Raw genomic sequence first — 15,210 nt, 5'->3', positions numbered from 1 at the left:
CTTTACCTGGAAACCCTATGTCTGAGAAAAATATAAACAGAAAAGTCTTCAAGATGGTACATATTTGAGGAATCTGGTTTCTGGTCTTCATGCCTCTCCAGCAAATCATAAAATGCTGTTGAGACAAGTATTTTCTCTGAACTGCAGTTTTCTCATCTGAAAAATGTAATTCTGTAATAATTACAGAAACTCATTTTTAAATAACCTTCATACATGATTACAGTAGGGTAATTGTGGATTCATTTCTTAATGCATTATTCTATAAGTTTTCCTTAAAATTTAGTCCAGAATTATGAAACTTTTAATTATTGTGATAAAATTCTATTATAAAGAACCCTACCATACTAGCTCTTCTGAAATTTTATCAGGGGCTGTAGTAATTGGGCCTACTGTCTGGGCTGTGTAGTTCTCCTAGATTCGTAAAATGTTAGAGCCAAAAGAGTTCTTAAAGATTACATGGTTTAGGGACTTCCCTGGCAGTCCAGTGGTTAGGACTTTGCACTTCCACTGCAGGGGGCCCAGGTTCAATCCCTGGTTGGGGAACTAAGATCCCACAAGCTGCGAGGCACGGCCAAAAAAAAGTTTATATGGTTCAGCCTTAAAGATTTCATGGTCCCCTCATCAGCTACTGAATATGAATCCCCCCAGGGATGACTTCCCTAGGCTTACGTAGCCAGGACTCAGTCATGACTTTTGTTTCCAAGATCACTACTATGCATTTTATATATACTGTATGTATAAAATTTTGTTGTGGTTGTGATGATGGTTATAGTGAAATTGAGTGACATTGAGTTTGTAGCTAGAAATGGATATTGTGCCAGGTGTATTCCACTTGCTCCTTCTGTCTTCTCCAGGCAAGCAAGCCCACTGCTCATGCAGGTGATAAAAGGTAAAGGCCCAGTTGCTCAGGCAGGTCAGTACCAGCTCAGGCAGCTCCTGTTTCCTCCACTGTACACTGATGTCCTGCTGAAGCTCCTGATGAGATTGGTGGCAAAAGGTACCCGGGTCAGCCTCTTCTACAGAATAGTTCTAGAAGCAAGTGGAACCAAGATGACTTCTGTACCTTCCCAGAACATGCACAACAGGTGTTCCTTACACAGTACCTCCCTGGTCTCATAACTTTATTAGGTAATCAATTGTGGTATTTACACTCAAGTTTCCATAGGAAACTTAGTAAACTTACAAATTTGTGTGTTAAAATTTGACACTTAATATTCTGTTGCCATCAATAATTCTTTCACTGCCTACCTTTCCATTTATGAAGGTACATCTGTCCATCTACCAGGCTACACACTAAAACTGACTTAGAATGTACTTTTAGCAACTCAATAGGAAGGAAGAAAAGGTCATCCTAAATGTCTGTCTTGCTTTAGGCAGAGGAGAAGGGTGGTACTGCATCTGCTGAAATAATGTTTACAGTTTATCTCCATATGGAGGCTTTTCTATAAAAATCAAACCAGGATTCAAGGGTCACTATAAACTTAGCTTAGACCCAATGGTCTAGAAATAATATTTGCTTCCATTCCTTCATGCCAGATGTAGTTCTGAGGGCTTTATGTGCTAACTCATTTAATCTATTTAATCCATTTTACAAATGAGGATATTGAGGCACAGTTCAAATAAGTAGTCTGCCCAAACTCACAGCAAGTAAATAAATGGTAGAACTATGAGTCAGACCAAGCAAGTTTGGCTCCAGAGCCTGAGTTCCTCAAGCACTGTGCCAGTTTTTCAAACTGCAGGTTGAAACCCATTAGTGGGTAGTAAAATCAGTCTCAACCATTTTTTAAAATGTAGAATAGAATATAAAAGAAAATGTAACGTAAGTTTTCATAAAACTTTTGTATTATTTATGTACGTATGTGTACATACACCCACACGCTAGGTCACAATGTAAAATTATTTCTTAGAGTAGGTAGGTCATGATCAAAAAGCTTTACACCATCTACCTCACTCAGACCTACAGCCAGACAACCAGGATTTGAACCTCAGTTCTCTTAACTTGTAGCTTGGGCAAGTTACCTATCTACAGCTCAACTTACTCATCTATAAAATGGAAAGAATATGAGGAGGGTGGAGGCCTATTCCTTGGGCTGGGACAATTTCTGCATCAGTGCAAACTGATTTCACAGCCCAGGTATGGAAAAGAGGATCCAGCATGTGGAGGCCACACTGGCCAACTTTAGAAGACTGCTAGTTTTAAAGTTATCTTTTAATTCAAGTCAAGCAACTCTGATTGATTTCTAAGGAAAAAAGCTAATGGGATTATCCTACTTGAGTTCACTGTTGCAGATTGTATTCCTTCCCGAAACAACTTTCATCCATCGGGGCGGGGGTGGCAGCGGGTGGCAGGGGGTGGCGGCAGTGGAGAACAACAAATAAATGAAACCTAAAAAGTACACAGAGATCTAACGGTCTTTTAAAGACCATAAATATTTATCAGGTGAGACAGCACACTCCTACACAGGTGAGTAAACACAAAACCAAGGAGAGCCTCAGACACCCTGTGCAACAGGCTCAGGACTGCTGGAGCTGGCAGCGGGGAGGGTGAAACTGTTCCACTTAGCTTTTGTTGCCATTATGCCCACTCTAACACCTAGGGAGAACCAAAGGGGGGATGTGAAAAACCTAAGAACTAGGAACTCGAATTGGACCACCCCCTGCCTAGAGCCTGTCAGAAGCTTTCTCACTGCATTTAACATAAAATCTAAACCTGCAACCATGACCTATTATCTCATCTAGTCCCACCCTCTCCTCCCCTGCTGGAACCCCACTGGACTTTCTGTCCCTTAAACATGGTGACCTTGGTCCCTCCCTAGACCTTGGTTCTCGCTATTCCTTGTCCCTGAGGCACTCTTCCTTCAGACCCCGCACAACTGGTTCCTGCTACTTGTTCAGGTTTCAGCTCAGATGTCTTCCCCGCCCACCAAAAAGATCAGCATCAACCATCTCCGGCACCCAATGTTATTTCCTTCACAGCAATTAGTAAATCTCACTTATCTACTTGTCTGCCCTTCCTAAAATCTACGTTCTCATCTGTCTTGTTTAGCATGGTATTCCCAACACCTAGGTGGTCAAAAACCTAAATTAAAAATATGAATAGTTATGCTTCTGGGCAAGTCATTAAGCCACTCTACTGCATTTTTTTTTTTGCGGTACACGGGCCTCTCACTGTTGTGGCCTCTCCCGTTGCGGAGCACAGGCTCCGGATGCGCAGGCTCAGTGGCCATGGCTCACGGGCCCAGCCGCTCCGTGGCATGTGGGATCTTTCCGGACCGGGGCACGAACCCGTGTCCCCTGCATCGGCAGGCGGACTCTCAACCACTGCGCCACCAGGGAAGCCCCTCTACTGCGTATTTTTATCTGTAGATAGAAGAAAATTCTATCCTACCTCCTCTCAGAATTGTGATGCTACAGAAGGCTGAAAAATACTTTTGAAACAAATTTTTGAAAAACTACATGATCCTATTTCACCCTTATCTCACATTCCTCTGGTCCCTAAGAATTCCTAGTTAGACGTGTGTCTTAAGAGTTCCACAAATGGTGACTCAACACAATGCCCAGCCCACAAGAGATACATAAACACAACAGATGGACCACACCGACTTCTAACCTCTGTATACTTGGGCAAGAATACACTAGCAGTAGAGAAATGGCAAGAGTTTCACATAAACTGTCAGTGTACATACGACTAAGACATCAGCTAAGGAGGTAGGCAGTATGGCACTGTAGTTAAGCGTGGGGTCAGACCTAATGTCATCACTCATCAGTGTGTGACCCTAAGCAAGTTACTTCATTTCCTTGAACCTCGATGTCCTCACTGATAAATGGCACTAAGGCTTATCTATCGACACCATGGGGTACCCAAGAAGACCCACCAAAAGGGCTATAACCAGTTAGCACAGCAGTTGGGAGCACAGGAAATAATCCATAAAGGGTGGTTGTCATTACCAGAAATATCCATAACTCAGTTCCTCATTCTTGACCAAAACTTTAATTTACAACTTAATATACAGTATGATGTCTGTAACTTCTTGAAATTCTCACCTGGCTCCTGCAAGGAAACAAAAGTGAAAAGCTTTAAGAACTTTTATTTTCAATAATTCAAATCCATCATTCTTGTTCATTCAGTTATTCAAGCATTCATTGAGCATCAGTCATGTGAGTAGCCTTGCAGAAGAGTCAAATCACCTTGCAGATTTCTCAAAGGGTTTACAGTCTAGCCATTAAAATGTTAATGACTGCGTAAAGGAATACTGGAAAATATGTAAGAAAATAGGAAGAGGCTAGTGCTGGCAGAGCCATTAACACTAGGGAAACAAGAGGCCTGGTAAGGACTCTTGTCCATAGGAAAGCCAGCGACAGGAAACGAGCTAGAAAACAGCTTCACTGTTTGCCCCACCACCACCTGCCCCCATATACACAAAACTGCTGTGATTTTCGTGTCAATAAGCTCCTTCGAATTAAAATAATAGCAATACTAGTAGTATGATTTAATGGGAACACTTAACTGTCTCTTAATGCTTCCTATCCTTTAAAACAATTTCCAAGGTATTTTGAATGATGGCAATTATTAATGTACAATGGTTAATTTTTTTGTTTTACATTTTTATTGTGGTGTAATTAAAGATAAAATGCGCAGATAATTAAAGGTCTAGTTCAACGAATTCTGACAACTGTATGTACCCACATAAACCCAACCCCCAACCCTACCTCTATAGATGAGTATCACCAGTTTGCAGACTTCATATAAATGGAATCATTCATTATTAGTACTTTTAAGTGACTCACTCTTTTTGCTTAATATGATGATTTTGAGATTTACCTAAATGACTGTCTTGTAACTTGTTTTTTTTTTTTTTTTGCGGTACGCGGGCCTCTCACTGTCACGGCCTCTCCCGTTGCGGAGCACGGGCTCAGCAGCCATGGCTCACGGGCCCAGCCGCTCCGCGGCATGTGGGACCCTCCCGGACCGGGGCACGAACCCACGTCCCCTGCATCGGCAGGCAGACTCCCAACCACTGCGCCACCAGGGAAGCCCAGTAACTTGTTATTTTCAATTGCTGAATTATTACTCAATTGAAGGAATATACTGTAATATGTTTATCTGTTCTCTCACTGATGTACAATTAGGTCTAGTTTGGAGATACTAAGAAAAAAATTGCTATGAAAAATTTTGTACAGATGGCCATATTATTTTCATTTCTCTTGACTAAATGCCTAGGAATAAAGTCGTTGAATCCTAGGATATACGTGTTTAACTTCATTAGAAACTGCCAAATAATTCTACAGAATTGTTGTACCTTATTACATTCTTACTGGCAAATATTCCAGCTGCTCCATATTGTCATCAGCATTTAAAGTTGTCAGTCTTTCTAGTGGGTACAAATGATATCTTACTGTAGTTTTAATTTGCATTTCCCTGGTGATTAATGATATTAAGGGCCTTTTTTCATGTGATTACTGGCCATTCATGTATCTTCTTTTGTGAAGTATCTGCTCAAGGCCTTTGCCCATTTTTCAATTGGGTTGTTCATCTAATTTTTGTTGATTATAGAGGTTCTTTACATATACTAGATACAAGCCCTTTGTTGGATATATATGCTGTATTTTTTCCCAATTAGTGGCTTGTATATTTATTTCCTTAATGGTGTCTTTTGATAGCAGAAATTTTTGATTAGGCTAAATCAAATTTATCAAGTTTTTTTTACATCAGTGCTTTTGTGTTTTCTCCAAAAGTTTTTTGTGTGCCTTAAGATTATGAAGATACTCTCTTGTGCTTTCTTTTAGAAGCTTTAAGAGTTTGGGTTTTATTTTTAGGTCTGTTATCCATGCAGTGATTAATTTAAAATCATATTAAATGAGAATGTCTTAATCCGTGAAGGATTTGTGAGGAAAGGAACTCCTCCTAGTATCTTCCTTTTGAAAGAAAAACTCTCTCTGACTTCCTGATTGGGAAAATGAAAGGGCCACAACCTTTTACTGTTTAAAGAGTTAATTCCATGCAATTCCATATTGTAACATTCCCATATGCTCGAATTTTCCATTAAAACGCTGAAGGTAGAACACTGTACTTTTGCAACTACAAACAACCTCCGTATCTATCTTGTCCATCACTTTAAGCCCTGTGCATTGTTGGTGCTTAAAAAGTCTTTGATCGGGCTTCCCTGGTGGCGCAGTGGTTGAGAGTCCGCCTGCCGATGCAGGGGACGCGGGTTCATGCCCCGGTCCGGGAGGATCCCACATGCCGTGGAGCGGCTGGGCCCGTGAGCCATGGCCGCTGAGCCTGCGTGTCCGGAGACTGTGCTCCACAACGGGAGAAGCCACAGCAGTGAGAGGCCCGCGTACCGCAAAAAAAAAAAAAAAAGTCTGATCAATAGATAGATAAATGGGACCCTAAACTGTAACATAGCTTAGGAAAAAATAATTTTTTTAAACATGAAAAGGAAGATGAGACTAAAAGTGTGTATGGGGAAAAGGGGGCAGAATGACAGCAAATGTGAAAATACCAAAGACAGAAATTAGACATGATGTGTTAATTGTTCTTCATGCTGTTATAAAATGCACTGTTTCTTTGAGACCATGATAGGTGCAAAGTCAAAACATGTTTATTGACAAAAGTTAAATATAACTTTAAAAAGAAACTTGGGGTATACCCACTTGGAAAGAGTTGAGTCTACATTTTCAGTCTTCATCATCAGGAAGGATACCTAATTCTTCATCCGTCCACTGAGAAGGATCTGGATATGGAAAGTGACCCTAATGACAACCAGTTAAAAACAAAGTTCATGAATCTATACTTCACGCAACTAAAAGAATCTACACTCCATACAACTGGTTACATTTTAAAAGAAATCTTGAAAACAAATGTGATTAAAAAAAATCCTTGGGCTTCCCTGGTGGCGCAGTGGTTGAGAGTCCGCCTGCCAAAGCAGGGGACAGGGGTTCGTGCCCCGGTCCAGGAAGATCCCACATGCCGCAGAGCAGCTGGGCCCGTGAGCCATGGCCGCTGAGCCTGCGCGTCCGGAGCCTGTGCTCCGCAGCGGGAGAGGCCACAACAGTGAGAGGCCCACATACCACAAAAAAAAAAAAAAAAAATCCTCAAAATACCACAGGAACAAATTCTCCTTCAACTATCTGATGGTCCAGCTATTCTTCAATCTGTTCAAAATGAGCTGTGGCCTGAATTTTAAAAGCCTGGCCATCTTGGAGCTACTGGCCTGAGCCAGCATTTGAGTATGTGTTTGTGATGGAGCGTGGGCGGTACGGAGACAACAGATTGCGAAGATACCCCATGTCACAACAATCTCTTGAATCCCTGACAAAACATAAGGTCTCAAACTGTCCTGTCATTCCTGCTGGGAGATTTGGAAGCATTCCTTGTCTATCCTGATCTAGGGCATATTCGGCTGCATCATTATCTCATGCCAGACAGCCACACAATAATCCTGACAGCGGACCTACAGTGAGATAAAGGTGTCTATGTGCTGCCACAGACACCATGCAGCTCCTTACTGGGTGACAAGGGCACAGAGAAATCGTAAGAGAAGTGGGATATTAATCAACCTGATGCTTCTAGAACTCACTGTATAAATTTAAGGTTTTTCCCTATCCTAAAAAAAAACCCCAAATTTACTAAAATTCAAAGTATTCTGGATCAATAAGCATGGATTTCAACGGCTTCAAGGTGTAATTTCCTAGAGAATAGCATCTGTGCAAATGTGATTAAAAGCTCCTTTTGAGGCCAATGACATGTTAGAAAGTCACCAGTAACTAACTTCCCTCCTGAGGGAAATTAGCCCACATCCATCCCACCTCAACCTGGCTGCCTTGGGCCTCTGGACAGACTAAATAACATTTATCATTTAAAGGCACTTAACTGTGAAACTTAACCTGCGGATGAACCCCTACCCTAGCTTGGAAAGTAAGAGAATTAGCTTCTATAGTCTCCCTTCCAAATATGGCCACCAAACAGAAACCGTAAGACATGGGCCACCTACATGTAATATACATCCTTGAGTGGAAAAGGTCAGAGACAATATGTTTCATAAAATAAAAGGATTCCTGCATATACATAAGGACAATGTGGTGAAGAGATACATCCAGGTTGAAAAACAGTCTACAAACAGAAAAAAGAAACAAGGTAAGCTATTAAGAGATCTTCCCTCCCCACACGCAAAGGACAAGAATTCTTCTCCTGCACTTACCAGCACAGCATCTGAGTCATGCCAAAAGCGCCAGAGAATCCAGAACCACATGGTTGCACTGAAGAACTCTGCCTTGATCACCTGGGATCTGGTCAGCTGGGGAAACTGCCTGTACTGGGGCTCGATATGCACACCTCCACCAGCACTACATGACAAAACGAAAATGTTAAGCAGCTTGCTATATCTTCAAAGTATGAACTCATCCAAAACTCTGAGTTACAGCCAGAAACTGAACCTTTCTCATCTCCTCCACGAAATACAGAATGGCAGTGCTCCACAGTCCCTCGAAATACTCCTTTTTCAGAAGTTGCTTTAAACTTGTGCAGCAGCAAAAACTGGCCTGAATTGACAAGAGGCTAATTATGATTTTCATTTAGTGAATATTCATGTAGTTTACACCAGAAATATGAATGTGCTGATTATGGGGTACTGGCCCCAAGAGTTTTGATTAAGGAATCATAAACCTGTAGTAGTAAGTCACTAGCTTATCCAGAAAAACAAATCAAATTTACTTTGTCTGGTTAGCCATCTATTTCAAAGGCAAATTATGTCTCTGCTCTATTACAATCTTTATTAAAAGACCACTTTATGGAAAAGAGGACTCAGCAGACCCTTTTTAATAAGCCAAAAGCACTGAGCAAAGCAAAGAGTCTTAAACAGTAAGTTTGAACAAGTCTTTCTGGGTTTTGTGTTTTCATTTACTGTTGACAAGGTGAGGAATATAATCCATATGAGCTATCCTCATGTTATTCAGTTGGACTGTAATTATCACAGGTTGAATCTAATTCAAATAATAGAATTTGTACTTAATGGGGCTACTTTCAAGTCCTATTCAGCAGCTATATGTATGCTATTACATACAAATGGATATAGAAAATTTAAAGAGAGGGACTTCCCTGGTGGTGCAGTCGTTAAGAATCCGCCTGCCAATGCAGGGGGACACAGGTTCGAACCCTGGTCTGGGAAGATACCACATGCCACAGAGCAACTAAGCCCATGCACCACAACTACTGAGCCTGCGCTCTAGAGACCACAAGCCACAACGACTGAGCCCACGTGCCACAACTACTGAAGCCCGTGCGCCTAGAGCCCGTGCTCCGCAACAAAAGGAGCCACTGCAATGAGAAGCCTGCGCACCGCAATGACGAGTAGCCCCCATGCGCCACTAGAGGAAGCCCAGCGCAGCAACGAAGACCCAACACAGCCAAAAATAAAAATAAATAAGTAAAAAAAAAGTTTCCGTCAAGCATCACTGCTTTACACCCTGTTTCTGTATGCCAATTATATTTAACAGTATCTATTCAGGATCTATCTGCATATAGATACTACATTATATAAATAAACCATGGGGGTGGGAATTCAATATATTGTAACAACAGGCTTCCTCTTTGATAGGTTTTGGATATAGCCTAGTAATAAGTACCCATCAGTTAAACTCATTTAAAATAAGATTTGAGAATTATAGTTTAAACCCATTCCCAGAAACTCTCCACATTTAATTACTGCTAGAGTGACATGTTTTAACTATGACTTGAAATAAGTGGATCACTGACTGCAAGGTGGAAATCTTTTTGAACAAAATTTGAAACACTGCAATTAGAGAAAAGGAATGCATGACATAACAATTGCCATGATTAAGGAATATAAAGATTCCACAAACATCTAATGTTATGTTCCAAGACAGGTTGTTAACTGCACTATGGCGAACTAGACAAGCTGAACAACCCTCCAAATTGAAACAACTACAATAGTAGTTGAGATTTTTTTTTTAATTTTTAATAAATCATTGACCAGACACAAAAGAAAGGAATCTACCAAGGGCAAAACCCAAGTTAAAACAAGACCTGGAAACTACATGAGCACTGAAGCTGGCCTTCGTCCTGAGCGTTTCTGCTGTTCCCCAGACTCTCTGACCCTCTACCTGGACAGCTGTGGGAGACAGGAGAAGCCTGGGGCCCACCCAAGACGAGAAGTCTAATTACTAGACCCCTGAAGAAAGCTGCAGCCCCATGATATAAGAGTGAATGGGACATAAACCTGCCATGAAGAAGGGAACAGGAATTTGTTACCAGTAGCCAGTCCTCAGGTGGGTTTGCACCCAAATTCACACTACCTGGGTTTTGGACATTATGGTCCAAGACAACCTCAACCCAAGATTTTAAAGTGGTATTGGATTCTCTGAACCCTTGAGAAGCAAGACCTTAAAGAATTCTGACAGATAAAAGTTCCAGGAAAAGCTCACAGTCAAAAATTACAAGGAAATAAGACACTATGAGTGAGAATCAGCAAAACAACAGACAGCAGTATCAAATATACAAGACTTGAAAAATGGATAATTACAATTTATAATACAGAAAACACGTTATTTTTAAATAAAAGTTTGAAATTAAGGGCAAGGAACAAGAAACTATAAAGATCAAGTTTGAAACAACAGAATTTCTAGAAATAAAATGTAATCATTTGAAATAAAAAGGATTAAAGCCAGGATTAGACACAGCTAAAAAATATGAAAAGAGGTTAGAAGGATGAGAAAACCCAACATATGCCTAATTCGTGTCCTATAAGAAGAAAACAGAATGGGGAAGAAACAATATCCAAAGAAATAATGGCTGTTCCAACCCAGGATTTTTAAGTGTCAAGTTTAAAAAAAAAAATGCAAGCACCATAACTCTCCGTTAAAGTTACCTTTTTAAAACATAAACGAAGGATGAATTGGGAGATTGGGATTGACACATATACACTAATATGTATAAAATAGATTAACTATTTTAATAGTTAATCTATTTATACAGCAGGTATAAAAAATAAATTCTGCTGTATAAAAAATAAATTCAAAAAAGAAAAATAAAATGCAATAAAAAAAGTGTAAAAAAATAAAACATAAACCAGATCATATTACTTTCCTGCTTAAAGCCTCCAACAGCCTGCCATCATTCTTAGAATAAGGCCTCGTCCTACAAGGCCCACCCTAATTGGGGCCCTGCTTGTCTCTCTACCGCTGTCCACTCACCAGCTTGCTTGCCCATTATCAGCACTCAGAACCTTTTCACTTGCTGTCTCCTTCGTCTGAGAAGCTCTTCCTGGCATTTTTGCATGGCTGACTACTCATCACTTAGGTCTTAGTTCAAATCAAACCTTCAGGCCTGCATTCCCACATCATCCTAGGTATAATAACCCACCCACCAACCCCAGACACTCTCTAGATTAATCCCGTTTTATTTCCTTCATGCCACTTAAGAGTACCTAAACATGTTCTTTTCTACTTGTTGTGTCCTCTCTCCAGAATGTAAGCTCCATTATCTTTCTTGTATTCTGCTCTATCCCCAGCACCTAGAAAGACTCTCCAGAAAACCTACTGACTTAAGTATTCACATACTGTGAAATACGATGTGTTACGGAAGTACCAAGATCTCGGTGAAGAGGAACACCCCCTAGTCTTCCCATGCAGGTCAAGGGCTATTGTTGGTGGCTCTCCATCTCTGTCCTTGCTCAGGTCACACATGCCTTTTCCTTCTCGCCACCCCACACCTGTCCCAGCTCCATATCCTTAATAGACACATGGCTTTAGGCAAGTCACTCCTTTAATTTTCCTGGTCTCAGTTAAACAATATTTGTATGATCCTTAGTAGGCACCAGCAGCCCTCTTAAAACATTTTAGAGATTTGTTATTCATTTACTTACCTGGAAGTCAACATTATTATCCCCATTATACGCGTGAGAAAACTCAGTTATTAAGAGATCATGAAACTTTTCCAAGCCGTACAGCAAAAGTGTGGCAGAGATGAGATTTGAACAGAGGCACTTTGGGGGCTGAATCATGCTTTTAACCACTATTCTGCACTGCCTCTTGGTAAAGTGTAGATCACGGTGCAAGGGGCCTGGCCCATTACTTGGAGAAATCCAATGTACTATTTTCAGTCCTGCTCTTACTGAACCCCTCTGCACTACCAACTCCTTTTTGGTAGACGTGCCCTCCCCTGGCATCCCAGCACTATGCTCTCCAGCCGGTTTCTTGGGCTACATCATGGGTGACTCTGCTTTTGCTGACTCTTTAAATTCTGGTGTTGCAAAGGTGAACTCTATAGTATGGGACTTTGGGTTTTAATATGTCAGTGTAGGCTCATCAACTGTAACAAATGTACCGCTCAGGTTGGGGATGTTGATTATGCAGAAAGCTATGCACGTGTGGGTCTGGGGATTTATGGGAAATCTCGGTACCTTCCACTCAATTTTTATGTGAACTTAAAACTGCTCAAAAAAATACTTTAAAAAAAGAAAAATTCCGATATTGCCCAAGCATTTACTTTTGGCTCTCTTCTCTTCCCACCCTTCGGCACTCTCTACAGGTGACTGCCTCCAAGCCCGTGCCTTAACTAATTCTCTAGTCTGCAACCACAGTAATTTTTCAGAATTAAAATCTGGCCGCATGGCGTCTGATTAAAACCTCTCAACGACCGATTATCGCCTGCGTTCGAAACCCCTGAGCCAGGAATAAGGACTCTCTACCATTCCTTCCCTACGTCCCAAGGTCTCCTGTCTCACCTTGCCTCGAACTTGACGCTTCAAACTACACCGGCAACGCCCTCGCCTCCCCAACTCCTGCTCTCGCTTCCAGATTAGCTCCAGCCGTCTCCACGTTCAACTGTCAACTTCCCGAGGGCAGGCTCCCGCTGGGGCAGGGCCCGCCCGAAACACACTTCAACCTGCCGAGCGAGCACAGCTCCCCGCCCCACGTCCCCCCTCTCCCGGGCCCCTGGGTCACGCCGTCAGCCTACGAGTCCCAGCATGCCTCGGGGTGGAGGTCGCTGCAGACCCGGATCTGCCCGTGGAGCTCGGCGTCAAGGTGAGGGCGTCCAGAAGACTGGCACTTTTCGTTAGATGCAGGCGAAGCCCCCACCGCAGGCAATACTCACTGACGGACTCCAGCGCCTCCAGCCGCCCGCGCGCGTAGGCCCCTGAAGAAGTGGCCTCCAACGCGCGCTAAAGGCGCTAGACGCGTCAAAGCCGACATAACAGCCCACGTTCGGTCAGCAATCCCCAGGCCGCACCGCCGCTTCACGTCACTTCCTTTGGCGCCCCTCCCAGTGACGTCAGTGGCGTCGCCCCGCCCATCTCCCGGAGGGGGAAGTACGGAGGCGGGCGGGGAAGGAGGAGTTCCTGCCTCAAATTAGCGTCGGAAGCCCTTCCCAGCTGTGAGGACCGTGGGGCCGGTAGCTGAGCTCGCCTTCCACACGGAGGGACCTGGCTCGCCGTGGCTTTGATGGTCAGGAGGCGCCTCTGAAAGGCGAATGGTGTAGCCGGCCCTGGAGAACTCGGCTAGGTGGAGCCCCCGGATGGGCGTGCCGCGCCTCGGCGCTCCGCTTCAGGAGCCCCTCTTCGTTACGCGGGCGCTAAGAAACTTAACCCTGAAACTGAGCTCGCTCCTCCTTACCGGTGCTTATCTAGATGCTGTTACCCGACCTGGACCCGCCTCCCTGCCTGCTCTCCTGAATTAACTACCCTTCCAGACCATGTTAGGAGGCCACATCCTTTCTGAAACAGTATGTCCTTCCCAAAGCTAGTCCACTGTACTCTTCTTTCCTGCAAAGACTCAACGGTTTCTTTAAAGCCTTCATGGTTGTATTGTTCTGCAAACTTGAGCTTGATTACCAACCCGCAGCCAGTCGTTCCCACATGTCAGCACCTGGACTGGTGGTATCAGAATTCCCTGAGGAGCCCGACCCCAGATATTACGTCTGGATTAGGGCCAAGGAATCTGCCTTTTAGCGGGCCTCCAATTTATGCCTCCTTGATCCCGAGCCAGCTCTGGATTCTTGGCTTTTGTCTCTTAATATTGCCTTCTATTAAGTCCTGGACGAACTCCAAACTTCTCTAGACACCCCTCCCCAGTCCCCAAATTCTTTTTTTTAATTTATTTAATTTATTTATTTTTGGCTGCGTTGGATCTTCATTGCTGCGCGCGGGCTTTCTCTAGCTGCGGCGAGCGGGAGCTACCCTTAGTTGCGGTACACAGGTTCTCTTGTTGCGGAGCACGGGCTCTAGGCGCGCGGGCTTCAGTAGTTGTGGTTTGCGGGCTCTAGAGTGCAGCCTCAGTAGTTGTGGCGCACGGGCTTAGTTGCTCTGCGGCATGTGGGATCTTCCCGGACCGGGGCACGAATCCGTGTCCCCTGCATTGGCAGGTGGACTCCCAACCACTGCGCCACCAGGGAAGTCCCCCAAAATTCTTAAGGTCCCCACTTACAGGTTATAGTTTTCCCAAGAACTTCCAGATTTGATTAAATTATAAACTTAACCTGCCAGCCTCACACCTTGGAGATTTCGATTTGAAATGGATCACCTGCCCAGCACTGAAGACTTCACACTGAGTCATAAGCATGAAGAATAGGAAATTTTTGAGAGAAATGTAGACCTGAATTTAGGGATTTGAGTGCATTGAATATAACTGACACTACTTCTGTGGCAAGATATGGGCCTCCATGTGCCCTGTAACTGGAAACCCCTCTCCCTGGAGAGAGGCTTACATAAAGCTATGATTACTATGATGCCCTTCTGAAGAACTTATTGATTGACTTCTAGCCCTATAGGACTCATCCCCCCACACCCTGCCTTTTCCTGCCCTCCTAACTTCTAAGTATATAAATTATAGGAAAGAATTTACTATTTTCTGGGTGCAAGTTGACTTCCCAGCTGACATGCAATAGTGTGGCTTTCTCTGGGCTACCATTCACCGCTTACCCTTCCTAGTGACATATACAAATCACTAAGATAGGAAGTTCACGAATTGGGAGGACAGGGCTTTCCATCCTTCCTAAGGGAGCTCTCTGCCCATATTATGCAGCTGCCTGCCTTGCTCCCAGGAAAGAACAATGCTGTGATTCCTAGGCCACAAAAAAAAAAAAAAAAAAAAAAACCAAAAAAAAAAACAGCGTAAACACACAAAAAAGCATAGAACTTGAGTCTGAAGATCTGGAGTTCAAACCTCAGCTCTGCCAACAATTAGCTCTAT

At 43.1% G+C, this 15,210-nt stretch overlaps 1 protein-coding gene across 1 annotated transcript; it reads right to left on the bottom strand.

Annotated features, from left to right (window-relative positions):
* Window positions 1–3,975: 3,975 nt before the first annotated feature.
* Window positions 3,976–13,276, bottom strand: NDUFB2 (NADH:ubiquinone oxidoreductase subunit B2). Its single transcript, XM_060021004.1, has 4 exons — window positions 13,118–13,276; window positions 8,205–8,349; window positions 6,658–6,756; window positions 3,976–4,051 (listed from the first exon to the last, which is right to left on the bottom strand). Exons 1-3 carry the CDS (start codon window positions 13,213–13,215, stop codon window positions 6,682–6,684), a joined length of 318 nt encoding a protein of 105 aa, XP_059876987.1. The 5' UTR covers window positions 13,216–13,276; the 3' UTR covers window positions 3,976–4,051; window positions 6,658–6,681.
* Between the last annotated feature and the right edge of the window lie 1,934 nt (window positions 13,277–15,210).

The sequence above is a fragment of the Delphinus delphis genome, chromosome 9 (genome assembly GCF_949987515.2).
Source record: "Delphinus delphis chromosome 9, mDelDel1.2, whole genome shotgun sequence".
NCBI classification, from domain to species: Eukaryota; Metazoa; Chordata; class Mammalia; order Artiodactyla; family Delphinidae; genus Delphinus; species Delphinus delphis.
The sequence above is the reverse complement of the archived record's forward strand: the minus strand, read 5'-3'. Positions and strand labels throughout refer to the sequence as shown.

What these genes read in the sequence shown, in the direction of transcription:
- NDUFB2 (XM_060021004.1), bottom strand. Translation starts at nt 13,215, where the DNA reads ATGTCGGCTTTGACGCGTCTAGCGCCTTTAGCGCGCGTTGGAGGCCAC. An exon ending in GGAGGCGCTGGAGTCCGTCA is followed by an intron (nt 8,350 to 13,117) that starts GTGAGTATTGCC and finishes TTTGTCATGTAG; the next exon opens with TGCTGGTGGAGGTGTGCATA. An exon ending in ATGACTCAGATGCTGTGCTG is followed by an intron (nt 6,757 to 8,204) that starts GTAAGTGCAGGA and finishes GGTTGTCATTAG; the next exon opens with GGTCACTTTCCATATCCAGA.